This window comes from Strix uralensis, chromosome 12 (genome assembly GCF_047716275.1).
Source record: "Strix uralensis isolate ZFMK-TIS-50842 chromosome 12, bStrUra1, whole genome shotgun sequence".
Classification (NCBI taxonomy): domain Eukaryota; kingdom Metazoa; phylum Chordata; class Aves; order Strigiformes; family Strigidae; genus Strix; species Strix uralensis.
The window spans coordinates 2,767,730-2,795,253 of NC_133983.1; the positions used below are offsets into that span (position 1 = coordinate 2,767,730).

The window sequence follows — 27,524 nt, forward strand, 5'->3', positions numbered from 1 at the left end:
CATGGCGACGGGCCCAGCGGCCTGAGCCCGCTGGAGGCGCCGGGAGCTGCCGCGCTGCGGCCTCAGCTCGGGGCCCCGTTACCCGCCCGGGCATGAGGCGGGTACGGGGCCGCTCTCAACCGCCTCTGCGGGGAGAAGGTGAGGAAAGGGCGGTGGCGGAGCCGCGGGTGGGGTCTGCACGGGCCTCCCCAGAGCGGCTGCCCGGGACCCCGTTGGCCCGGCCCGGCCCCCGGTGCTCCCTCCCGCGGGCCGGACATCCGAAGGGGTGAGCCTGATAACTCCCGGCTGATTTATAGTTAACTAGTATAGTTAACCTGCGTCAACTCAGTTACCTCCTCTCTGTCTATGGCTTACTCTGAGTAAGCCCTGATGGTGATTTTGTGCCCTGTTTTTTATATTCGGTGTTTTCTGTAGCTGGGTAGAAAGGAGTGCCGGGTGTACCCACAGCACAGGGAAGAGGAGATGCTGTATACTTAAGTCTCTTCACATATAGCTTTATTTTTCATCAGTCTTGGCGGATAATCGGTGTGTCAGCTGCAAGAGAAGCCATCGAGTTGTAAGGGAAAGGCAAGGGAACTTCACTTCTGAAATGGGACAGATGAAACGTTACAGGCGACTTTCTTCCTTCTGGTGAGGCTGTTACCAGACAACACTGCTGTGGGATGATGCTGTGGGCCTTAGCGATAGCTCAGCCAGGAGGTAGCTTAACGCTAGCTTTCACCACGTAAAAATTTCTGTTGAGTCGTACTGAAGTTTTTGACATTAACATAATGTTAAAACCATCTGGTGTTATAAAACAGCACAATCTTGCAGCAAAACAGGGATTCCAGGGTCTGGGCAGGCCTGGCTCCCCTGGCCAGGGTCTGATTAGGAGAAAGGAGAAACCTGGGAATTTCTTCAAATAATCTGAGTGGTTTTCATAACAGGTAGCTCAGAGTGATGTGCAAGCAACCTAATGCGAAAAGCATCACATGATTAGTAACTGTTGCTCGTCGTTGATGAGCCAGTTGCCATGTAGCAATTTAATGCAGGCAGATACTACTAATTTCTTCAAAGGCTGAAATTAGGATTTATTTTTTTTCCAGCCTGCTTGTTGGTAAGACTGTGCCAATGAGCATAAATGACATTCTTTTGTATTCTTACTTACTACTTCTCTACCAGTTAACCACAAAAGACATTTCCAGCCCTTTGCCTGGGACTGAGGCAGGACCATTGGTGTACCAAGATCTGAATCACTCTGCTCGCTCTTTCAGCATGTTGGCATGCTTGCTGTCTTCCAGCCCTTTGGCATTTTTCTGGTATTGGTAGTGTTATCAAAAATACTGCAAGTGAGCTAGAGACCTCCTCCTTTCAGCACACTCATGTGCAAGTTAATCAGACTAATTGAAGTTGCTTATCCCTGTTAGATGTTAATTTAACATCCTCGTTAGTTACTAAGGAACAGTGAGCATGGTGCAGAGATACCTCGAGTCAGCTCAGGTCCAGCAGAGCTTTTTAGTGCTGCTTTTGTAGTGCTACCCCTGACCTGCTGCCGGTATTGTACTCCCTAGTATCTGTTGCACCCGAGTTTTCCATGAAGCAGAGCAGCTCTGTTGTTAAAGCTCATCCTGGGTCCGTAGCAAGCAAAAAGCAACAACTAATAATCCAACACGAATTGAAAAAAGAAGAAATTGCTTCTGAGCTCGTAGCTGTGCAAACAGGAATCGTAAACATCAGGAACTTTCCATGTTATGGTTCGTAACTCATCTTTGCAGTTAAATCTTGCTTTCTCCTGCCAGGAGTCCAGACGTTGTAGGACAGCTGAATAATCAAGCTGCTTCCTGCATGGATGGCCTGCATATGTAACTTTCTGTTCTGTTCTTCTAGGAACAGTCTGCTTTATACTTGTGTTGTAGAGTAACTCCCGCTTCTCTTCCCTTTTTTGTCATTGAAGTTCACTTTTTCAATTTCTAGTCTTTCCACTTCCTTTGTTGCTGACAAAGGAGTCTCTGTTTTCTTGGATGCTGTGTAGTGCTAAATTGTGGTTCCAGACCACGTGCTCCAGTGGGGCCACCCGCTCTCACTACACTTCTCTGCACTAACTGGAAGGAAAACATGGCATATCTGAGACAGGTGAAAGCATTTGTTCTGCAGTCATCCATAACAGTGTTCTGACATGAACACATCCCCCGACCAGAGCATATACTCCCATCTCCGGACTGCCACCAAAATACCCTTTTTGCTCTTTTTACTCAACTGAGGTCTAGATCCATTTAAAGACTGGCAAAACCTGCAAGTTTCCCATAGCTGAAAGTTTGGGACATTGTTGTTTCACGCAGACATCAACACTTGCTTTTAGAGCGTGTAATTGTTTTTTTCCTTTTGTCACTATGAATGATAAATCCCCTTTGCAGAGAGAAGTCTCTCCTCAGATGTGTTGTCATTTTAGTCTCTCCAACTTCCTATCCACCTTGGAGCATATCTCCAGGACCGTGGCTCAGTCACAATATTTTTGTATCACATGTTTTTTGTTTTCCACTTTTGATTTCTGTAGATGAATATCTGCAATAAACCTCCTAATAAGACAGCTCCAGAGAATTTGGGCGAAGCTGTTCCTGAGGTGCAGGTCCAACGCGCTCGAAGGAATGGCTGGAGCTGGCCTCTGCACCTTTTCCAGATTACTGCCTGGTTGCTGTACCTCTTCTTTGCGCTGGTTGGCTTTGGAATCCTGGTTCCTCTCCTGCCCCGCCACTGGCTGCCCGCTGGCTATATTGTATCCTTTGGTCAAGAGGAGAACATGGACTGTAATAAACTGTTATTGGGATTTTTTAAAAATAGTTGTTAGGTAGCATAGAAAGCATAGGAGAAAGCAGCTGAGCCAGAATCTTTTTCTGAACTATAACCACAATCTTGATCTTCTCCTGCCTATAAAAACCAGTTATTTTGAATCCTCTCTGCCCTTCAACTTTAGGTAGGTCACTAATGTTCTGCTTGTCTTCATCTCCCTCTGTTAAGGTTATTATCTTTGCCTCCGAGTCTCTTCTGCTGTCTACTTCTGCCTATGTGTCTCCTTTGCTTTATATTATTCTTCTACAAGTGTGCTGCAGGATTTGAGGGGAGTCGTACTAAAAAAGCCCCTCCTGAAACATCCTTGCTGCGATGGGCAGCCATGCCTCCCTGTGCTGACTGACTGAGTCCTGGAAGGCAGCTTTATATGTTTATGATTATACGGTGTGGTTACTTGTGATAGCTGGCCACTGATCTTCTCCCAGGGCCCTCCCCTGTCCTCTGTATAAAATCTGTGAGTGAAAGACAAGGTGGTGTAGTGTGAACCTCAGAGGAGAACTCTATCGTGGGACAGTCTTGAGCAGCAGTTTAATACACGTCTAATTATCCTGTAAATGTGGGCAGTATCAGAAGATGAGGTGCTTATACTGTGAAGGCATCTTGTCTTGTGTGCTGCCCAGCAAAGCCTAACTCAGTCCAGCCCAATGTGTTTTCCACCTCCTGTCCCCAATCCACCTCCCTAGAGCTGTGTGAGCTTGCTGCTACTGGAAGGAGAGGGACCAGAGGTGGGATGTGCTGGGGATCAATCCCAGTGCTCCCAGTGCCACCTTGTACTGTCACCTGAGCCCAGGGAAGGAACTTCCTCAAGGCCAGGTCCTGGCTCCTGGTGGACTAGATTGTCTGGGGAGTGACAGACTGGAAGGGGGTATCCTGAGATACAATTTAGTATTTAACAATCTGGTGAGGGTTTATAATTTGTGAGCAAGTGTTTGCTTTTGTCATCTCTCTGGTGACATCTTCCTGGTGAAAATAAAATGGACTAAGTGGTTCAGTGCCACTTACTGCGTTCTTAGCAGAACCAGATAACCAAGAAATATTATAGAGAGAATCTTGGGAAAAGTTCTGAAGAGATGGGATATGCACTTACATCATTTATACATCTGACTTATGTATGTCCTTGGAGCCTTTGATATGTTTGGGATGCTTTTGCTTGTCATTGTTTTCGTTACACCTGGGTGATTTAGGCATTAGTATCATTAGCTCACAGTGGTCTTGCATCTACTTATCTTACCCAAATCCTTGGTATTATCACAGTTCAAACCTTGTGAATTTGTCTACCAAATATCTTCATAACTCAATCTAAAGTCACTCTAATTCAGCAGATTAATGTATCCCAAAGTTTTACCACCAGTTAATAAAGCACTAATGTCTCTTTTGTGTCAAAGGCAAATCCCTTCCTGTTCTGCTACACCAGTCATGAGAGCTTCAGTCAGCTAGACCTCTCAAAGACCTCTTTTTTTTCCCTTACTACGCTGCCCTGTTTTCCACAGGCCTTAGTATGATCAATGACGTGCACATCTGTGTGTATAACAGATAAACTGGAAGGTGAATTTTTGCACGCAGGCTCATTCAGTTGCAATATATTGAGAAGCAAACTTGCAAGTGCAGTGCTACTCCAGGCACACAGGGTTGCTGCTTTGTATTTATATATTCTTACATATTAGTATATTGTTTCCAAATATCAGCAGTTACTTCAGGTGTCTGATCAGAAGTACTGCTAAAGTGTATTTGCTACTGTGTTTACAAGTAAGAATCCAAACAGATAATATTTCAAGAAACAATGATAAATCCTGGATACTGTCTGTCTGTAAGTTGTGGAGGAGCCTTCTTTAAATGGGTGATCCTCTTCATTGGGATTCTGACTAAGGAAAGCAAGGTGATGAGTACTAATTCCTTGATGTGACTTTTTTTTTTCTCTCTTGGAAGTTTGGTCTTGTGAAGGGGCGTGTGCACAGCCTTAACTGACTGTTCCTTTCCAAGGAGTCTGTATGGACTAAGAAACGTGGACCTATGTCAACAGTCTGCACGTGGGGTCAGATTCTGGTAAGTCAAGGTAATTTTTAAAAACTCCTGTGGTAGGAAGGACATTTCTGTGAGGCAGAGTAGTACGTAGTAAGAAGAGTTGTTCCTGGAGATTTAGTTATCTTGTTCCAGAGGATATTTATTACAGCGCAAATTCTCTGTTAATAAAGCTCAGATTAATGTGCTGCAATTAATATAGTGATTTCTAATTCTAAGCCATATATTTCTCACCTGTAGGCCTTGTCTATTAAGGATAAAAATATATGCATTAAATCACTCATACAATCCTTAACTGTGTACTTCAGTGTCCAGGAGTGTGTTTTATCTACCATTTAGTTGTTCATCTTACTGCAGTCTCCATTGATCCTGCGGATGCAAATGTGCGAGAAAAAAACTATCTAGGGCCTCTGGCCACCTTCAATCGTAATCAACATGCACATGTCATTGAAAACCATCATTGCCATGTCTGTGATGTAGATGTGTAAGTATCTCCTCTTTTCTCTCTACTACTGTGTCTTCTTCACCGTTACACTTCACTGTTAGTCTTTAATGTTAGGCTATAAGGTTGACGTTGAGCCTGAAGCTCTGTAGTGCAAGTTAAACTTCATCCTGTGGCAGGGTTCAGTTAGTTGGGTAGGTGCCTGCTGTCAAATGTGTGCGTGGTTCTGCGTTGTGTTTAACTGCTCCTGTGTTGTGTGGAGAGGACTGTACTGTTCCATGTTACCTGGATGTTGGTGTTTGACCTAACGACGTGTAGCTTGTGCGTGTGTGCCTGTATCTGGCTAGATGCTAATGAGGTAGCAGGAAATGCTTGGAGGGCAGACATTAAGATCCAGCTTTGTAGAACTGCTGAAGAGTTTCAAATAAGAAATCAGTGATCTCCAAATTAGAAATAATGCAGTGTATTGAAAGGCAAACCTTGCAGTGGTTGGGACTGTGGTGTAACGATCGCAGATATGGCTGATATGTTTGGGTGTTGAAGTATTCCTGATGTAGAAGGTTTTCTCACTCTTACCAGGATCTCTACTGCTGTGTCCCCTGGATTTGTGTCACTGGGAAGTCATGGTAATGAGCTGGTGCTGCCATGCTAACGCCACCCTTTCTTTGGCAGGGGTGCCAAGTCAAAGCACTGTGGAACTTGCAACAAGTGTGTGTGTGGCTTTGATCACCACTGCAAATGGCTCAACAACTGTGTGGGAGAGAGGAATTACTGGTAAGAGCCTGGCATTGTGACAGGAGCGCAACACTGCATCAGTAATGTCGCCCCTTCTCCTCCCAAGATTCTCCTGCGTCTCAGTCCAGTCTGTACTCAGACACACAGAACCACTTTTCTTTTAGACCCTGGCTGAATAAAATCAGTCATGATGAAACTAGATGGAAAATGCAAGCGTGATTATGACATTCAAATAATCAGGGATAAAACTCCTACGCTTAGAATTTTGTAGCTGAACATCTACGAGTAAAAACAGAGAACATAATCTTATTATTTGGTATTAGGAAAAGCTTATGGGATGTTAATTGTGTGTCCTTAATGCTTCTGTGAGCTGGAGTGGGAATAGAACCGTGATCCTGCTGTTCCTGTCTCTGAAACAACCTGCATCCAGATTGCATGCTTTCCCTACGAGACTTGCCAACTGGCAAGAATTACAGCAGCATATAGGTATACCTCTAATCTGTGCCAGGTTTAAGATAAAGTATAAGGAGGGTATCACTGATTATTGCTTCTCAGTTTACTTTCCTGCATGAAAACCACATGGAAAGCAAAGAGTTGTTACTGTTGGGGGCCATGTTACAGTGCCTCCAGATTTTGTGCGGGGAGCTCTTTGTCTGTCCTAGATATACTTGACTGTTTTGTAACCATAGTTGCTCTAAAGGGTCACATTTTAGTCAGGGTGACAAATCAAAAGTAAGACTGTTAACCAGTATCGTAAGTGTAAGAAAACGTCCCAGTAATTTGGGATAGCTGTCTGTATCTCTGTCTTTATTAGAGGTCGGGATTTTGAATTTGTTGTGTAATGTTATTGAAGACACTCAGACTTCTCACCTTCTTGGCAGGCTCTTTTTGAATAGCGTGCTGTCGGCCATTCTGGGTCTTGGGCTTCTGCTGCTCGTCGCTTGCTACGTCTTTGTGGAGTTCTTCATTGACCCCACGATGCTTCGCTCCGACCAGCACTTCGATGGTACTAGCAGTGCTTCAGTTGAGCATCCTGTGAATCAGCCAGCGTATCTCGATATGGGGTTGGATTCTGTCGGCTCTCCCGCTGAGGAGGAACTCGGTTCCTTACTCCTTTAATTTCATATTTCTGCAAGGGTATCTCTGCTCAGCTGGACGGAATGTCTTTTCTTACAGAGCTAACCGCTCTTCCTAAAGACCTTGCAGACACAAGATTTCTTAGGCCTCCAGTGCATAATGGGTCTGCAGCTACTTTTAAGTTAGCAATATTTCCAGCTGTAGAGCTTAGTTAGAGATATTTAATACCTGGACAATCTACTTACCTCCAACTCTTTTTGTTTTACAGCTCTAGAGAACCACACAGACCGCTGGTTTGTGTTTCTTCCTGCAGCTCCTGTTGAGACTCGGGCATCTGCCATTTTGGTCACGGCTGGGATTTTTATTCTTCTGAGCCTACTGACCGTGATCCTGCTAGGCCACCTCTTGACCTTTCACATCTATCTTAGTAGGTATTATGTTCCTGTCACCTGCATCCCCATTTCATTTTTGCTTAGCTTCTTCTACTCCTTCTGCATTCCCTGTGTGTTCACCCGTGTCACAAATGGACACACATTGTGCAAGATTGCCATTGAAAAGGTAGAAGACTTGGATTTAACATTATACTTCTGATTTTCCCCCAGTACCAGATAGGCTTATCACTGCATGTGCAATATGGGGCTTACGTTGGGCCTGTGCATTCATGTGTCTAAGCTGTTATCCTGGAACTTAAAGTGTGTGGGAGAGTGGTAGAGAGGCCAGGTGGGATGAACTGATTAATTCCAGCTCAATGCCAGCAATGGCACATTCAGACTGGCTCCTCATACGGGCTTTTGTGAGTCTCTTCACTGTGCCTCCCAGTACTTCTGTTGTGTGAGAGAGCCTGTTTCTTTGTTACCCCATAGAAATGTGCATGATACTGAGCTAAATTTCTAATAGGAGGCCTGACGTCCAGGTCAAGGTCCCTTTATGGAAGTTGTACCGTATCTGCACAAAAAGACTTGTGGAATTCAGAGGAGGAGGTTTTCAGAAAGGCTCCTACTTGTTGCTCAGTCAAGAAGGGATATTTATGTTTGTTTGTGTACAGATGGGCATCAAAAACCTTTTTTCAGCCATCGTTTAAAACAGAGCCAATGCTATTTGGCTGCCTGACGTAAATCATGATGAGAAAAGATCTTACACTTGCAGTAGTCAGTGGTGCCAAAACTAGGGAAGAAGGGATGTGGTGGAAGAGGAATGAGGATGGCGGTTACAGAGGATCCTTGGATGGATTTTTTAGTTGTCACTTAACAGCGATGCAGATGCCAACACAAACTAGGTCAGCACAGACCAGTGCAGCTCCAGAAGCAAAATAGTTGCACTGCTGAAGTGTAGCACTTTATGGGTGAGTGTTCCTCAGCTGGCGTTAACGTTACGGTCAGTGAGGTCATTGACGGTTGTTTTCCTTTTACAGCCTCTTTGAGTTTACCTTAAATTTGGTCACGCTGCAATTTTGCTTTCTTGGTGGAACCAAAAGTTGGTTTTGCTGGGTTAATGGCGATGCCTGGAGATTTCAACGGTCGATCTAGCACTGTAGAATGACTGAAAGCATAACAAAGCTGGGGCTGCTCCAAGAGTTCTTTTGGATGAAAAAGAAAGAATTGTATGGTTTAGTACTGAGCGGTGTTTATCCCGTCTTTGTGTACGACTTCCACAAGAGGGTGCTCCCTCCTTGGGATAAAGACATGCTTTCTCTTGTCAGACAGAAACATGCATGTGTCACACTAGTTCTGCTCAGGGTTCGGGGGATTTTTTGTTGGTTGTCTTGGGGTGAATTTTTTTTCCTCTTTCAGAATAAATTTTGAGCCAAATTAACTTTTATTTCCGACCCAATTTTAAATCTTTATGACTGACATGGAAACAGAATTTAATTATTGTTAATTTTTGTTAACATTTTATTACATTAAAATCTGCTACCCTATTGAAACTGGTTCCAGCTGTGCAGAAGTGTGGTGTGTAAGTCCTTGCTTAAAAGGAGCAATGTTACCATATTGAAGCCTATACATATGAGTATGCAACTTGCAACTGGGATTCAGGGGGATAGACAGAGTATGTCTGGTTTAAATTTCTCTTATTTCACAGCTGTAATTGTCAGTAGTCTCATCTGAATGCTTTAAGGTAGTCAGTGTTGGAATGAACTGTCTAACCTCTTTTGGGACTAGTTTACCAATTAAAATGTAATTACTATTCATGAGTATTTCTTCATAAAACTTTTTTCTTTAAAATAATTAAATTGCAGAAAGAAAATAGCATCCCTGGGAGTGTTATTGACTTTAAGCTTCACATAAAAAAACCTGGCTTAAATCAGGTATGACTATGAAAATTTTAGAATCTGGTTTTGTTACAAGCACAGTGAAATTTTCAGAATTACTGCCCTGATTTTAATTACTCACTGCTGTCACTCAAAAGGAATGAAGTAGGTTATTCTCGAAATAGTAGCTCCATGTATTCAAAATTATCAGTCTTGACCGAGACTCAGTTCTAGAGGCATTCAGTGAAGCACAGCACTTCATAAATTTGGAGGGAGGATATCTTTTTTTCTTCAATACTGGGAGGCCAATAGTAAGCAGAATAAAAAGGAAAAAATAGTAGAGAATATAGGAAAGGAATATAGGAAAGCATATGGGCTCTCCACAGGCTATGATTATATATTGCACAGTGTATGCTGCAGTGTGATCTGGCCAGACAAATGCAGTATTTTTTAACTAAATAGCTCAATTAAAATATTTTAAAAGTTACACTGTTAAGTATTCAGAAACCAACAAACTCTAAATGAGAAATGATTCATAGGCCTTTGCTCGTGAAGCAGTGTTCTGTTTCTCAAATAAAGCCCACGGTACCGTTCTAGGAGCATTTGCCAGCACCCTGCACTGTCCCCGTTAAGTGCATTCACCAATCACTTGGCTGCAGACTCGTATTCATTTTTATGCTCTGTCTTCCTGGCCAAATGGATCTTGAATTCTTATTTCTTCATAAGGTCATTGCTTTAGCAGAAGGGGCACCTTCTCTGCTCTCTCCCACTTCCTTGTGAAGTAATCCTGTGTTTAGGGCATGGTTTTGAGAGGTAGTATTTTACTCACACAAATGTCTTCAGGCAGAGGAAGGACTTTAGTCTGGATGTTCCACATCCTAGGCATCTGCTTTGACTACTATGAGTCTGTAAATAGGAAGAATGACTACCAGGCTGTGCACTAATAACCTTCAGCATCCATTTCTGGGTTTTGTGCTCGAAAAATACCTACCGTAACAGGATCACTGTGGGAAGAATGTCTGAGTTTTGGATCCTCGTAACGTTTTGGGTCTCATGAAGAAACCAAGCTGCTCAGAAATGTCACATTGCTTTTGGTCATTCGTGGGAGCAGATGTGTTTGTGTGTGGGACCTTATGAGCACATGCACTCAGGCACATGTAAACTCTGGGCACATCTGTTTGGCACGAGGCAAGCTGTGCATTTGATGCTCACTGTTTTGGACATTAAGTGTCTCAATCTCTTCTACAGGACACACTAACCTGCTGATTTTCTTTTCTCCGTTTAGCATCACATACCTTCTGACTACTCACTGAGCTTTCTGTACAATACAGATCCTACCCTTACTGGGTATGAATAATGGATTTGCTCTGAAATGAGCTGAACAAATTACTACAGTATAGAAGGCTGTGCCATGTATGACTTTAGACGAGTAGTAGGACTAAGAAAAAGTGTTGTGACGATGACAATAAAGGATATAGTAAGATGTACAGTGCAAAGGTACTTTTGGCTCAGAGTATCAGTGTTTTCATGTTTATAGTTACTATCTGATTGTATAGTTATTGAGACTGTTTGTGTAAGTGTAATCAGGGAGTGGCCTTTCCTGCACTGACGGCTCTTTCTTTCCTCCCAGTGTGGAACAAATTGACTACGTATGAGTACATCCTGCAGCAGCGTCCCCAGCAAGAGGCGAAAGAGGTAGACAAGCAACTGGAGTCTTGTCCCTCTCAAGTGAGACCCAGTCAGGTACTTGTACTTTCAGTCCATTTCTCAAAACCAGCCTTGCTTATCCTCACTGTAAAGTTTGCTTCACTTTTGTGAGCTCCAGATTTAAAAGCAATTGCTAAAGATAAGACTTTAGAGGTACTTTGGTGGAGTTGAGTAGGATGTGAGAGAGCATAAGGCCTGTAATTTGATGAACACTTTAGGCATAATCAAGTACTGCTTTCAAAGGAACCAATCCCACCTACTCTCTTCCTCCACCACTTGTTTTGGGCCCTGCACTGTCTATTCTCCTCTGCCAGCACATCTGTTTGTTACAGTCATGCAGTGAACAGGGTGGGGGAACTCATCTGGGTAAGAATATTAAAAAAAATAGTTGAACTCGTGTTTAGCTGGCCCAGCTCCCTCCCATTTGGTTCACCAAGCAGTCACATAAATGCCTGTGTCAGCACGGACGAGGATGACTGAAGAATGGGAAGGGTTCTGTCCCTGGAAGGGACAGGACCATCTGTTTCAGGGGCAGTGCACGTCTGACTGGTTTATGTGAGTGGTATCGCAGGTCCTGACTAAAAGTGAGACAGGCTCTAAGGCTGGAGAAGCTGGGGCTGATCATCAAGCAGCTAATCACACCAAATAGTTTAAGCATCTTGAAAAGGAAAAGGACACCAATCATGTTCAGAAATGACCCAGATATCTGCTTTTCTTTGAATTGAGTCTACATAGTGATAAGGGTCCTTGTGATTACTGTGACGTTGAGCTGTATCTCTGTAAAAAGAGCTCTACAAGCTCTTTAAGGCTTGTTACACTCTGCAGTGGCATATGTATTCCGCTGTGAATTGAGAGGTTCAGTGTAATTTATTTTGCTGCAAGGCAGCTCTATCTCTGGAGTTACTCAAAATTTGACTGGACAAATTCTATACTGGCTTTAACAGGGGGTTCGATTAGAAACTTCCAGACATTTTTCCCAGTCTAAATTATCGTGCGATTCTGCGATCCCATGTAACTTTTAGTTTTATGCAAGTAAGTTACCTACTATACGAGCAGCTTTATATTTCATTAGAAATTAATTAAATCCAAGCTTTGTCCAGGTATTCTGTGTAGAGGTACTGGGATCTCTCTGGACTCATTCAGTTTTTCCCTATCAAAGCAAAGGGGAAGGTGAGCTAATTCCGTTCTGTATAATATGGAGACCCTAGCTTTTCATATACATTTTTTTACTGTCTTGGAAAAGTTGAACTTTCAGTTTAAACAGAGGTTTCCATAACAACAAAAATATTTGGCACTTTGTGTCATAGAGCTTTGCTTACTGTGAAAATTAAAACAATAATAAAGCATTAACTCTAATCATTTCCTAGTTACTGAATTCTGGTTGATACTGAAAATATATTTGAGCAGGGGTGGACTCTGTGTGTGTGCACATTCGGGATGTAGCCATTCAGTGATGTTCTCCTGTCTGTGCTGGTGCTTATCTAGATACGTGTGAATACGGTTAATTTGAAGCAGCAAGCCTGCAAGAAGCAGGGTGAAAAGGAGTTCTGTGTTTCAGTTCCGTCTGCAGTTAGTACCTTGGGGAACAAGAAAGACTGGATGATGCCGAGTAACATTGTCAAGAAAAATGTTAACCCACCAGATTTTCCTTGTTTCTTACATAGCAACCAGAGATAAACACAAACAAATAGATTGGAGTAGGAGTACACCAAGTGACTTGCCTTTTGTAAGCTCTGTTGACTACAGCCTTCTTTAGCTTGAACACAGAAATCCTTTGTAATGGATCCAAGATGTTGCAAGCATAAAATGGGAATCATCCTCTTCCCACTTTTGTCTTAAGTGTTCATTCAGTATAGGGAATAAGAAGAAACATGCATTTCCCCTTTAATCCTTGTTTTTGAGCCTTATTCAAGCTTGGGTGTTGGTTTTGGCTTCACTTTTCCATGTTTGTCTGTGCTTAAGTCTTTGTCTATGTTCAGGTTAAAGAGTTCTTGTTCAGGTTAAAGGATTCTTGTTCAGGTTAAAGGATTCTTATGTGCTTGTAAAATCCTTCTCAGGACATGCACAAAGTAAAAACCCTAATTTTGCACACTTTGGATGTCACAAAAAATGCAAAACAGTTGGACATATACAGCCTTTGCCTCTGTTACTATATCCAAAGTGGCATGTGCAAGTAACAGTTTTTTTCTGTAGGCGGTTGCATAGCAGTCCAAAGAAATATAAACTAAACCAAAAACGATGCTTTATTCCATAACTGCATTCATACCAGGGAGCTGGCTTTCATACTGAGGCCAGCTGGGATGTGATATTTTTGTCACGTTCCTGAAGCTTTGAACTTGCTTTGATTCAGGTTGATGAGGTTTGATTTTAAATAATAAACATGGATTTTACTCAGCTTCCCTCACATTTCAATATTGCTTCTCTCTTCCACTGTCTGGTTAAAATGAACCTAGTCTTCACTCTCAGCCTCAATATGTGCAACAGACCCACTTTCCCTGGGACAAGAACCATTTTTTCCTGTCCAATTCTGCTTCCCTTCCAGCCAGGCAACGTTTTAGGGCACTTGCTGTCACCGAAGTGGATGCTAAGAGCTGCTGCAGCAGGCAACAGAGCTGAATTCACCCCACAGTTGTAACCATGAATCTTTTGAATTCAAAATGGTGGTGAGGAAAATGAAAGCATGCGACATACAAGAAAAACATAACGTATTTTCTGTTTCTTGTGTGAATCCTGTATGGCTAATACACGCTGTTTTTCAAAAAAGAAATGTGATATATTGCTCATGTGCCTCAGGTATAGCTGAATTCAAAGTAATGCTATCCTGAACTTTAAAATTGCATACTTTCATAAACATAAGACTCAGTGAATAAGCCTCCAAAATCCAAGTGTCTGCATTACAGAAAAGGGCTCCCAGTTTTCCCTCAAAAGGACACACTTAAGATGGTCAGAGTACCAAGTGATGCAGGGTATGAGTGACAGTACCAGTGACACAGCTGGTATTCAGCCTCTAGAGGAGGTCTGAGCATGCCCAGGATTTGCAAGGTGGCAATGAACTTGGGTGGGCTGTCGATTGAGCAGTCTGTTTTCAGCAAGAGTAAGAGCTGAATCCTAACAACCCAATGCAAAGGATGGCTTTGTCTTGCTGTGGCAGTTGAACGATGCTGGCCGTCCTGCTGACGGCTGTGGGCGTGGAGGGAGGCTGGGACTTTGTGCTGTGGTTGTAGTTTTTGTCACACTGAGAGAACATTGTATTTTCTATTGATTGAGACTTCTTTCATTTGTTTTTGCTAGTCAGCTCTAGTAGTTTGCTTTCTTTCATGTAACTGCTTTGGTTATATATAATTTATAGAAGGCTGAAATGAACAAAATGGGTTTTAAAAAGCTCTTTCATTCCCTGCTTGGAAAGAAGTTGTTCATGTTATTCTCAAGATGTATCATTTATTAATCTCCTTTGACATGCCAGTCCTGCAGTCCTGTGTGCATGCTGTGGACATTGTATCCTGATCGTTTTCAGTTACTCCGAATCACAGTTTCACAATTACTCCACGCAGTCTTACCAGGATGTCTCCTGCTGCAGCTCATTTCAGCAACGGCGTGCTTTCCTCTGAAAGGACCTGTTGCCTGTATGCTTACAGTGACACGAATTTGTCACTGGTCTCCTTCATTTGTGACTCAGGTGCATGAGGCTTGAATGTACATGTTAAGAATTTGGTCCCCAAGGAGATGTGAGGAAACATTTACGTACGTTTGCTGTTCAGCCGATGATGAGCAATGATCTGACTTGAGTTACAAGTTCTAGTTGAAATATATGTGGTCAATTTCTGCAGGTTATTAGTCCTGCACTTGAATAAACCCTGCCTATAATAGCTCCAAATAGCATAATTCTCAGATCAGAAAGTTCTAATGTTTAGGATTGCTAAACCAATTCCCTTCAAATTTTATGTTACCACCTATAAACCAGCTACAAATTCCTCTCCGCCTCTTTTTTTCCTTTACAAGACCAACGAAACCTAGAGCATGTTGCAAAATGCAACAGTTCTGAAGTCTTTCCAGTTTGGCACTCTCTTATCTAACAATCACACGAGTTCTGAGACTCTGGACGTTGATGCCAAGATGTTCAAAAACAGCTAGTAATTTTGGAAGTATCTCTTCTGGTGTGTAGAGAAGGCTGGCCGAAGTTGGTCAGGCCAGTGTGCTGGCTGTGACACCGGCCAGTTGTGGATGCTGAGAGAACAGGAGCTGTACTCCCCAGTACCCTCTCCCAGCACTTGGTGATATGTGTCAGGGCCTTCTGGAGCACAAAATTTTGCATAGCTTTGTATTTACTGGTTTCTCACACAAAGTTTTCTCATTTCTTCTTGAATCCATGTAACATTTAGCAGAGATGGCAGAGAGTGCTACAGCTTATTTCCATGCTGTGTCACAAATGAAGCCTTTCTTCTGTTTCTTTTGAAACTGCTACCTGATTTTTTTCATTTGATGCTCCCTAAATGTTGTGTTAGAGAGATGGTAAACAATTATTCCCCATTTGCTTTGTCCACTCATACCTGCCCTGAGTATTTCCTCTCCTGACTGAAGAGCCCTGGCCCATTGCACTCTTTCTTGTACAGAAGCTGCTCCATGCCTTTCATTGATCCTGTCACTCTTCTCTGTACCTTCTTCCAGGTTTTCTGTGGGGAAGATGCTGGAACACTATAGAGAATCCAGTGTCCAGGCTGCTGCTGAATTTGCTGAATTTATTCAGTAATACGAAACTATTTTCTCTTTTCTCTTTTTTTCTTTTTTTCCCCTTCCCTTTTCATTCCTATCATCTGAAATGATTTCTTGGCTGCCACTGAACGTGCAGCTCCATGAATTCTTTTCTAGTTCAGAGACCATTGCTTTGTATGAGAAGTTTATGCTACTTTTCCCATGTGCATCACTTTACATCTTTACATCTAGCAGTATTGATTTTTGTGTGCCTTTTTATCACCCCGTAATTCAATATTGCAAGAATCTTCTGCAAGTCTTTGCGGTTGGCTTTCATTTTTATTGCCTTACATGAGGGATTATCATCACCAGACTTCATCTCACTGTTCTGCTCTTTTGTCGATTGTTTATGAATTTGTTGAAGTGCAGAGGCCCTGGGTTTCTCAGGAACCTATTTGTGGGATGTCCAACTTTGACTTCATTTTCCCAAGTTTGCTGTTCAGACGAATAGGTCTTCCTGAGCTTGTTTAAGGTTTTTTGGAAGCTAATACCTATTGCATTTAAAATCTCTCTGTCTTTACCACCTGAAAGTTGCCTTAAAATGTGTATGTGTCTTTATAGTCACTGCACACTAAAATGTTTAAGAGGAAGTTGTCTTGCTAATTATTCAAGTTTAAGAGCAGCTGAAAAGTAGTGTCAAGGTTCTCCTGAGTGGGGTTTATCCTTTTTGACAATAGCGCTTCATACCCTGCATCACATCTGACCATCTTAAGTGTGTCCTTTTGAGGGAAAACTGGGAGCCCTTTTCTGTAATGCAGACACTTGGATTTTGGAGGCTTATTCACTGAGTCTTATGTTTATGAAAGTATGCAATTTTAAAGTTCAGGATAGCATTACTTTGAATTCAGCTATACCTGAGGCACATGAGCAATATATCACATTTCTTTTTTGAAAAACAGTGTGTATTAGCCATACAGGATTCACACAAGAAACAGAAAATACGTTATGTTTTTCTTGTATGTCGCATGCTTTCATTTTCCTCACCACCATTTTGAATTCAAAAGGTTTTTACATTCACTGCTTAACTCCTATGGTTGAACTGTATAACTGATGAGGGCTTTGAGTGGTATTTTGAATGTGGTCCTAAGAAATGATTAAGCTAGTCTCCATAAGTGTGCTCTGATTTGATTTTGAGTCACGTGAAATACTGGCTGGACTAAATGAATGAATCAGGGACTTCTAATTGTCTCAATCTTGGTTTTCCATCTTCCTAAGCAGCAGACTCCTGCTGAGTTTTGGCTTTGCTAGCTGTAAGGACAGAAAATATCTGGCATGTGGCTGAAGAAGGAGGAAGAAGACATCTCTGTAGTGAAAATCCCTCTTGTCCACTCTGTGTCCATACTGGTCTGAAAATGTTAATTTTTTTATTTTTTCAGGAAGCAGAAGTTTTTTCAGGTAACCCTGGCTATACAGACCCTGGTATTCAAGTAGAGGAATTCTCAACAGTAACTTCAGGAAAAGGGTGAGTAAAGTTGTAGATAGCAGTCTCCCAGCAGCATGTATGGTGAATGGGAAATTGTCATCAAAATCACTGATGGACCCTCAGACAAAAGTACTTAGATGGATAGGGACCACCAATGTTTTGACCAAGGCATGGTGAAACCTTGGAGTTTCAGGAGGGTAAATGACTGCAGGAGTACTTGCCTCCCCTCCCCTGGGAAAATATCTTTCCTAGAATACTCTGTTTAGGCTGTTTCATATTAAAATTACTGCCTGATTTGTCCTGTAATTCCTGTACTGAGCTCATAATATGATTTCAGTTTGTCAAAACGTGAATCACAACAGCAAAGTTTATAACACAGGCAAGCATTCATGGGAAAACAGCATCCTTGTCTCTTAATTAATCCTTGCCTATTAATGTATGTTCCTGGGGAAGGGAGAGGAAATCCTTCATATTTTGCACAGTTGTGCAGGTAAAGTTACCCTGCAAGTTTTTCTGGAAATGCTGTGCAAGGCAGGAGATGCTTTGGTCAGGCTGGTGTCTACGCGCAAGCAAAGTGGGCATCAGAGTTAAGTCGTGTCTAAGAGAAGGATCTTGTATATCTGCCGTGTGTTTTAGCTTTTCAAAGCTCTATGTCCGCAATGACGAAGCTGACCCTGAGCAGAGCTCCTCTCCTGACCTCCCATCTCTTCACTTTGCAGTCCCTTCTCAGGTAAGCAGGAGATCTCTGCTGCTGACAGTTCACCACGGTGCGTGAGCGCACGCTCACTCTAGTGCAGACTCTGCTCACCCCCTTCCTGTCCTCGGTGCGTACCTGCAGGTATGGCTGTGCCCTGCAGTCGCTGCGTCCACGTGACTCGTGTCTCAGCTCACACATGCCATCAGATATATTCTGCAGTTCCCTCGTGAGCTCACGGCTCGGCTGTAACACAGCTGCAGTACAATGTCTTGCTGCTCCAGTGCCGCTCAGTGACTGTATCTATACTAGTCTGTTGATGTAACAGGCTGTGCATGTTTCTGTCGAGCAAAATCCATCAGTTTATACATTCAGATATGGATGCTAAAACATCTGCCCAGGGAAAGATGGTGTGTGTGGATATGAAGCTTGAGTGTATGAAACAGCTGTCCAGTCAAGTTTTCTGTGCTCTTGATATTCATGCATATCCACATTATATATATATATTATATATATTATATATTTCATATATCCAGATACTCTCCCACCCTGCTCAAATGGCAGGTGGTAGTGCTCTCCCCCTTTTCTCCAAGCTTATTAATCAAAGTTCTTACCATCCAGATGATAAGAAAAATTCCTTTTCAACTATACTTGTATTTTGGACAAGGGCTGTCTCTCTCTTGGGAAGTCCTGTGTTATGTGACTTTTGGTCCCCTCTTCTAGTTTGGCTCTACAAATGGATTTGTCTGCCAGTGTCTCATACATCCTGCAGCTGTATGAGACAACAGCTTAAAGGTACCTACACCCAGAGGATCACTGTATGCAGATAATTGTGTGCATTAAATACCTGTTCTTTATCATTGCATTATAGTAACTCACTCTTAAATTGTAGAATATTCTTGGTCTTTGGTCATACCCAATGCTCATTATTAAAAACAGGAGGAATTAAAAAGAGGTAGCAATTAAAAAAACCTGTCTGTCTCATTACTTTGGGCTGATGAAGTGACTTCCCTTCTCTTGGGCCACTTGCTTTCACAGCAACAGAAAAAAAGAAGAAAGAAGACACATAAAGCTTCTTCCTCAGCAATGGAGAGCGGGTCTAAACCACACGCTAGACCTTGGCCCTCTTTCCCAGACCCCCAGTCAGGTGAGAGTGCACCAGTGTCTGCTTCTGGACTGCAGTTCTGGTTGCTGGCACACAGAAATGAAGTGTGTCGTGAAAACCCAGCAGTGACAGAAAATTAACTTGCCTAAGAAGGGAAAATGAGTTCTTGGAGATACTCTAAAATGATCAGAATTAGGTACACTGCTGAGTGTAGAATTCTGTACATTTTCAATTCTAATTTTGCATAAATAAATGTATGATTTTCTTTAACAGTAGTGGATCAGCCATATCAGAGTTCCTGGGCTTATTGATGTCTTTGTGGGGCTGAGGGATCTGTCCCTCTCTCTCCTTAAGCTTTCTTCTCCCTTTCTTTCCATCTGTAGAGTTCCCAGCCACGGCTGCTGCCACCTCATCTTCCCACAGCCTTCGCCTCTCAGTGCCAGCTTTTCCTCTGAGAGCTGCTGTGCCCCCCAGCAGCATTGGCCTCATCCAGGCGGTGGGACCCCCAGCTGACTATCACTCAGAGTCTGCCGAGTCCATGGATGAGATTCCTGTCGCTCAGACTCGCCTTGGGAGCATGGCCCTTCGTGGGCTTCCTAAGAATAACTCGAGCAACTCTCAACACTATCCCTTGTCCACAGACAATCCCAGAGATGACAGGAAGAAGAATCTGTATTCTGGGCACAAGGTAAAAAGGAAAAGCTGCCAGAAAGACAGATGTGTGGAACGAGACCTGGAACTTTTTTCTAAGATTCCTGCTGTGTTTGTAAGTAAGAGCAGTGGAGAACCTCATGTCTCTCAGCCCCAGCCCAGGGAGAGCACGTCTGAGCCACACCACAGAAAATGCACCAGCAAGCAGCACGTGGGCAGACGTGATCCATGCTTTAAGGACATAAGGACAAACACCACAGTGGCCTAGTGATCAGCTTTCCAAAGCCATAGCCTCTGGGGACAAGGCAAGAGGTTCTCTTTCTATTTGTATGTTGTGTTCAAAGATCTTGACTCCAGTGGCTTGGCTTTTTCCCTGGAGGTAGCAGTGTCCCTTTACCTGATGCTGTCCATCGTCCAGCAGATCTAGCTGAGAGGCAGTAAAAACCCTGTTGCATCATTGTTTCTGCCTCTTGCTAAGCCAGGAGTGCCCCTGCGCCCAGTTCCACTCTCCTTGTCAAGGAGGAACAGTTTTCCCTGATAGGGATGTGTCCAGGGCCGCCGCTGGTTAAGGACTGCAGTGTTAGGACTCCGTAGAGTGCTGAGGGGACTCATCCCTGTGCTGTGTGCTTGCTGTCAGACGGCAGTGAGACATTTCTTGCCACCCAACCAAAGGGAGGTGGCAATAAGTGGCAAACCTGAGGTAGGCAAGTTGCTAGAGAGCACTCGAGTGCTTTGCATAGGAAGGGGCTGTACCCTCCTGGCCCCCTGCACACCACTACTGTGGTAACTTTCTGGGAGAGCCTGTGGGGAAGAACAAGGCTGCGTCTCTGGTGTTCCCTGCACACTGAAAACTAAATTTCCCATCTGCCTACACCCTGTCAGTTTTTGAATCATGCCCAGGGGCTTCAGCAGGTGGTCAGGGAGTAACCTCAGGATTGCCCTGTCCTTGTACAGCTTCCCACTGTGCACCCTCAAGCCAAGTCCACCACCAGCCTGTGCTCTGTAAGGCAGCGTAGTTTGACCTGCTCCTCCTTCCCAGCAGCCTGGGGTGCCCCCAGCGCAGCTTTCCCATCAGGAGCGCTGGGATACAGCACGTCCTGAAACCTTTCCATTCCCTGGGTTGCCAGATCCACATTAGTCCACAGCACAGTCTCCTGAGCGCAGAAAAATCCTGCAGCAGACACTGGGACACGTAGCCAGTGCCTCGAGTCACAGCACCCTGCGCTGGTGGTGAGAGGCAGAGAGCTGTCTGGGCCGCCGTGCTGCAGCGCCTCGCCTTTCCCTGCCCTCTTGGCTGTTCCAAATTCCTGGCTGAGCGCTGAGGCCGGGGCTGCCAGCCAGCCCAGATCTGCCTAGCAGCCAGCTAACCTCAGAGCCCGGGATAGGAGCCACACACACGTCCTGACGGGCCTTGCCACCGACGTGGACGTCCCTGACACCATTTGTCACTTGGCAGTCGCGGCACCTGCGCAGCCGCTGCCTTCCCGGCGTGGCCGGTGCCCTGAGCGGCAGCGCCTGGCTTGGCCTCTCGCACCATTTTGGGACAGGCCCCTGATGCTGCACGCTGCTGGTGTGCACCAGCAGAGGAGAGGAAGCCTGGGAAGTCTTTATCACCCTACCAAATGTTTTGATGTATAGAAACCAGAACCAACCCTTTCTCCAGACTACGATGGGTGCAGGTTAGGGAAGGACAAGACAAAGTGGGGTACTATGTGGGTTGAGCTAAGCTGTTCCTAACCTTGCCTAGCTCAGACTGGGACCGTTCATCAGGAATGGTTCAGGACAGGACAGGACAAATGCCCTCTGGGCATGGCCAGCGTGGGGCAGGCAGGCTGGACTCCCGGGTTTGATGTGCACGCTTCTCAGCCTGGCTGTTGCCCATCATCCCAGCACTCACACTGGCTTCTGCACTGCTCTGAGGTCCACACAAAGTCCACTTCCCCTGGAGCTTTAGGCCCAGACAGATTTCCTTCTGGAGAGCTCACTTCAGCAGAGAGGCAGGAGGGTGGCTGCTGTATGTTGAAAGCCTCAGCCCATTCCAGGAGCACCCCTGAGTGCCAACAGCGGGCCCAGCTCCCTCAGCAAACACCCCAGCACCGTCACCTGGCCAGCACCACGCTGTGTGGGGCTCATACAGTGGACATTTCAAGTAGCTCTTGACTTCAGGGAGAAGACAAAGTGCTGTGGCTGCTCCTGAAAACACATGATCCTTGCAGAGATGAAGCTGGAGCCCTCCCTTTGCTGAAGGGTTCATGGGGTAAGTGTGGCTCAGAGCCAGGACCATCCAGGCCAAGCCCTCCCTGGGACAGTCCTTGGGAAATTCTGACAAGGCAGGGTAGGTACAATCACTGACCCTGGGCTTCTTTAAAGGGCTCTCTTACCATCCTTCTCTGTTGTCTGATTTTCGACTCCTGACGGAGCTGGAATGAGGAGCCTTGACTCTTCATCAAATTACGTGAGCCATTGATCTGCAAAAGTGAAGTCTCCTGTGGAAGTCATTGTCTCAATTTGCAGGAAGGGTTGGCCTGTGGTCACACTCCTTGCAGCTTCCCTTGCTGCTGTGGCCAGTGGTACCCGCTGGCAGTGTGACCCTTTGGAAAAGGGTCCAGCCCTTGTGGGCCAGCAGACGTGGCACCGCTTGTCTGCAGAGACCAGGACATCTGCTCACTGATGGATCCCACTTAGACAAAGTCCGTCCAGTTGTTTTTCCTCATGTCTGCTGTCATCTGAGGAGACTACACCCTGCAGTCATGCTGGGCTCGGGGTTTTCAGTGGCCAGCTGTGCCTCCACCAAGCAGCCATTGGTAAATTCTCTCCAGCCCCTCATGTGTTTTCTTACACTTTGTCCATACAGAACCAGTCCCAAAGTCATGTATGGAGCTCTTTAGTAGCTCTGTCCACAATAAAATTTTCTACGCCCTTTGCTAAATTGTTTTCTTTTTTTTTTTGCAGTCATTAATTTGTCTGCCCAGTTACAGAATCACAGAATCATCTCAGTTGGAAAAGCCCTTGAAGATCATCTGGTCCAACCATGAACCTCACCCTGACCGTTCCCAACTCCACCAGATCCCTCAGCACTGGGTCAACCCGACTCTTCAACCCCTCCAGGGATGGGGACTCCCCCCCTGCCCTGGGCAGCCCATTCCAACGCCCAACAACCCCTTCTGCAAAGAAATACTTCCTAATATCCAGTCTGACCCTGCCCTAAGGCCATTGCCCCTTGTTGATGGTCCCTCCACTTTTCCCTGCACCTCTGGTGTCCCAGCTGGGCTTAGCACCTTAATGTGTGTGGGGGTGACAGCAGTCCCCGCTCCGCAGAAGGATGTTAGGTGGGGGTGCCTCCCCTGAGGGCTGGAGGGGGGACCGCCTTCTCCCAGAGGTGTGTAACTTAGTGGGTTTTGGTGCTGCAGCGGGGTGAGCACACAGGGAGGAGGCCAGTCGGGCTGCGCACCGTGCTGCAGGAAGGCTGCTGTGCCCTCTGGGGTGAGCAGAGCCAGGTTTCCTGGTCTCAGATATCCAGGGAGAGAAAGGTCTGGCATGTCCTGAGGTGGCAGGTTCTGAGCACAAGCTGGGAAGGAAGGGGATGTCCTACAGTTTACTGGGACATGACCCTGTCCAGGAGCACAGGGCTCACCCTCAGGTTCAGCATTTAGTTGTCCTCCCCTTCCCAGGCTGTGCTCACATGCCCATTGTCCTACTGAGAATGGCCTGTAAGCCCCAAATTCCCCTGCCATGCACACAGACACCTGCCTGAGAAGGGTTTCTGTCCCCAGAGTCCCCAACAACCAGTGCAGAGCCCCACATGCTGCTGGGCTGTGCTAGTTCTGTCCTGCCCTGCAGCCTTCTCCACAAGGAGCAGGAGCCCATATTTTTTTTTGGAGGCCAACAGGATGCCCTGGGGACCCTGATTTGGGAGTTTCTCTGGGTAGGGGAGACAGCCTTCTGCTGCCTTCAGCTGAGACACGGAACATTTCCTCCACTACATCAAGTGCTGGAAGAGGCAGAATAAATCCAGGCTGCAAAAGATGCGATGCCTTGTCCGTGTGTTGGGGCAGCTGGGCGGAGAGCCAGGCCCCAGCAGGACGGGCTCCCAGCGCTGCCAGCGTTGGTCTCTGATCTCCTGAACCTCACAGGCAGCAGGCAGGATTGTGTGCGCCACGTGGTGTTTGATTTTGGCTGGGTTTTATGTTTTCACATTAAAGGACTGTTGAAGATGCATATTGAGCACCCAAGAGTGCAAATGGTGAGACGGAGATGGTTTTAGCTCCTGGGAGAACTGCTCTCTGCCCCAGAGCAGTTCCCAGCAAGGATGAACCTTCTCAAGTGCAGTTCAGTATCTCAGCTGAGCTGCTGCATGCTGGGAGTGCCCTCAGGACCCTGACTTTGGGTGCTGTGTGGGATCCCACAAAGCTGTGGAAGTGTTCCACGGCAGACACCTGGTACCCTTCCAGAATGGTCACAGCAGGGGCAGGCACAGCCTGGACCCTCTCCTTCCTCACCTTGTTTCTGTCCTTTTGGGATCCTAATGCTGATACCCTGCGGGTTCGGGTGCCGAGGGCATTTCTGCTGCCAGGGATGAAGAAGGTCTGTAGCAGCCCTGTGGTGGCAAACAAAAGGAAGGAGTCACATTAGGGTACTGCTGCAGAGGCCAGCGTGTGGGCAGAGCGGTCCTGGCCCCGACACCAGAGGACTGCAGTGACCATGAGCTAAGCCCTTGCTACAGCCCAAGACCATCAGAGCTGGGTTGAGGTGACAGTAGGAGTCCTGATGCCTTCAGCTCCCCATTGCTGCAGAAACATTGAGGCCTGGCACCCCCCCATAAAAGGTTTTTGCCAGGTCATGAACTCTGCCATCAGCAGGAGGCAGTGCCCTGGACTGGCCACTTCCACCATGAGATGCTGTGGCTTTTTATTAGGAACAAGCAGTGCAGTTGCAGGATGGTGACAGCTTTTCAGAGTCCTCTAAAATCGTAAATCACAGTCCCTGGCCAGTCACCAGCAGTTGTGCCAGGCCCTGCAGTGCTTGCTGTAAGCCTCTCAGCCTTGGCGTGGGATGTAGGCCCTGCTTGCTTTCATCTTTGGGCCTGACTCAAGTTTCTTTTTTCTCTGAAGTCAAGGGGACCTTCCTTTGGGAAATGATTTTTGGTGAGTCTGTTCCTGGGCTCAGCTTTTGGCACATCCTGAGAGCATCTCAAGGGGCTGCCTTGAATTGCAGGGGAGGGAAAGGAAGCTCCTGCCAGAAGACAAAGCTTTTTTTCCCCCCTCCTCTCTGCCCGGTGCTGTGCATCACAGCTGGGACCCCATCTCGAGCGGCAGATCCCCCTTGGCTCTGCACGCCGCTGGCACAGCCGGCACACACACCCGCACGCCGCGACCGCGCCGCTCATCAGCCACAGCTAAGCCCCGTTAATGCCTTGTGGACACGCTGTTGCTGGGGTTACCGTATACATATTGCACAACCTCTGAAACACTTCCCTCTGTTTTGTAGCAACTCGTGCTAGAGAAGCAGCTATCCCACATAACCTCATCCCACCCCAGATGCGGCTGAGCCAGCAACTCATTCCTGAAACAAGATGACTCCGGGGAGCCTGTGGTGCCCAGCCCCGGGGGAGGCGAGAGGCAAAGAGGATGGAGGGTGAGCGCAGAGGGTGCTCCGAGGTTGTGCTTTTGCTCTCGTGCGTGCTCTGAGCTGCACCCTGGAGCTATCGCAGTGCTCCAGAACTCTGCGTGAAGGTGGGGAGATAGGCATGGTCCTAGCAGGGACCAGCCCCTCCTCTGAAGCTGTGTCTTGGGGACACTGCGAGCCACGGTAAGCACTGGAGTTAGGCAGCTCATCGAGCTCCCAGGGGCAGGAGACAGCCTGGGAACATCCTGACCTTTATGGGAAATCACAAGACGGGAAAGGTCCCTGGGGAGCGGAGTAGTGAGCCGTGCCCCTGCTCCTCCACGACATCACAGGACCTGTGCAACCTCCTGCTCAGCTCCTGCCCGTGCCACGGGCTCCAGACCAAGTCCCAGCCTCCTCCCAGGCTTCCTTTTCCGGGCTGCGTGAGGAACAGCAGGAGCTGGCCAAGGACCGTGCTCCGTCCCAACAGGGCTGTCATGGTGACAACAAATGCACAACAAACCCCAGCCCTTAGGAACCAAAACCTGACCTGCTCAACCTGACCCCGTGGGGCAACTCGCCAGCCCTGGCTTGGTGCCCCCCGCTCGCCTGGCTCTCCCTGTGTGCCGCCTCTTGGCTCTTCGGGCCCTGCAGCACCCCAGGACCTGCTGGAGCTTTGGCAGGAGAGCTACCAACGTGCCCAGCTCCAGCTCAGCTCCTGCCTGCTGCCAGCTCGGTGAATCTGGGCTCTCGTGCTGCCTGCTGCTGCCAAGCCCTGCCAGAGCTGCTGCCGGCTGGATGCTCCAGCCAGTGACACCTGGGCTCCTTTCGGAGCTGTCGGCTGGACACAAAACCAGAGACACCTGCTTCAGTGGGGAGGTGCAGGGCAAGCTAAGGACAAGGCAGTACCTTCCTCAAGACTTGACCACTCTCCTCGATACGGCAGCCCCAGTTATTGCCCTCTCCTTAAAGCAGAGAGCAGGCGAGCAGCTCTTCCCCCCTTTCTGCAGGATGGGATGACAGCCTAGGTCCTTGCTGGCCCCGGGGGGAGGCTGGTTTAAATTCCCACTTCACAGCCAGCCACTGTAACCTCCGAGCCTCTGCATTTTGGGACCTGCTTTCACATTTTTATGAAGAAAGGGAAGCATGTCTGTTCAGGACAGAGTCCTCCTGGTGCCACCTCCTCCATGCAGCGCCCAAGCTCTCTGGCCATGTCCAAGCTCTACCAGGACGAGCTGGACAGAGAAGAAACGTTCGTTGGTGAGGTCTGCCTGGACTCTGGCATCAGGTTGGTCCAGCCCTACTAGATGAGCCTCCACACCTGTCCTGCCCACCCTTGACTGTCCCCTCTGGGATGTCCTTGCCACCTGGCAGCCATGGGTTGCCACTCTGCCTCTGGCTGGGCTGTGAAACAGCAGCTTCTGCCAATGGAGGGGTCACAACGCTGGTTGGGGGACAGGACAAAGTGGGGTCCTTCATGGGGCTGTGAGCATCTGGGGCTACCGAAAGCAGCCAGGTGCTGTGGCATGCCTGTGGCCCCTGGCACCAGCCCCTGGCACTCACCTCCAAGACGGGAGGTAAAGGTAGTGATCCCAAATCACAGACTCGTAGAGTTGGCTGCTGGTCACCTCTGGAGGTCTCCAGACCCTCCTCCAAGCCAGGATCAGTATGAGCAGGTTGCTCAGGGCTTTGTCCAGTCAAGAATTGGCAACAAAGTCCCAGCAGAGAACACGTGTCCCTCAGCCAAGGGCGGGAGGTTGTCACTGGGGCCGTACCCCACTGCAAAGGGCTCTGGGTGCAAGAGCAGAACTGAGATGTCCATCCTTGCCCTGCAGCTCCTCTGCACAGGGACCAGGGCAGAGAGAGACCGTAGGGTGCCAAAGGCTGCCGGTGTTGTTTGAGCTGCTGCCCAGCTCCCCAAGCTGCTGATCTACCCGCAGGACCCCGCACGGCAGCAGCAAACCACACACTGCATCCTCTCGTGCACGACACCCTGCGCCGCCGCCGCGAGGACGGGGAGTGCCAGGGGAGCGCCGAGTTCAGAGTGGGCCCTGGGCAAACAGCTGAGGTGGGGCCATGAGTAAGTGATGTGGGTTGTGTCAGGACTCCATGGCAACCACAATATTTGGGTGCTGTTTCAGCCTGCAGCACCCGCCAGCAGCCCCAGTGTGGTCGGGCTCTGGGTGAGGGAAGCCAGCAGCCACGATGGGCAGTGCTGGCATGTGGCTGGTTGCCGCCAGGGTT

General features: G+C 46.8%; 1 protein-coding gene across 2 annotated transcripts; it reads left to right on the plus strand.

Annotated features, from left to right (window-relative positions):
- Positions 1-16: 16 nt before the first annotated feature.
- Positions 17-22,605, plus strand: ZDHHC1 (zDHHC palmitoyltransferase 1). 2 transcript variants are annotated; one of them, XM_074881823.1, is made up of 11 exons: positions 17-138; positions 2,534-2,752; positions 5,154-5,329; positions 5,960-6,061; positions 6,904-7,028; positions 7,368-7,526; positions 10,978-11,090; positions 17,180-17,265; positions 17,863-17,956; positions 18,959-19,067; positions 19,409-22,605. In XM_074881823.1, exons 2-11 carry the CDS (start codon positions 2,534-2,536, stop codon positions 19,942-19,944), a joined length of 1,719 nt encoding a protein of 572 aa, XP_074737924.1. In that variant the 5' UTR covers positions 17-138; the 3' UTR covers positions 19,945-22,605. The 2 variants fall into 2 exon arrangements, with proteins under 2 accessions (XP_074737924.1, XP_074737925.1); XM_074881824.1 differs by having other exon boundaries at positions 53-265.
- The last annotated feature ends 4,919 nt before the right edge of the window (positions 22,606-27,524 follow it).

Excerpts from the sequence above, each read along its gene's own strand:
- ZDHHC1 (XM_074881823.1), top strand. The coding sequence starts at position 2,534 with ATGAATATCTGCAATAAACCTCCTAATAAGACAGCTCCAGAGAATTTG. Across the intron at positions 6,062-6,903 it reads GTGGGAGAGAGGAATTACTG|GCTCTTTTTGAATAGCGTGC; the intron begins GTAAGAGCCTGG and ends CCTTCTTGGCAG. Across the intron at positions 17,266-17,862 it reads ACAGTAACTTCAGGAAAAGG|CTTTTCAAAGCTCTATGTCC; the intron begins GTGAGTAAAGTT and ends CGTGTGTTTTAG.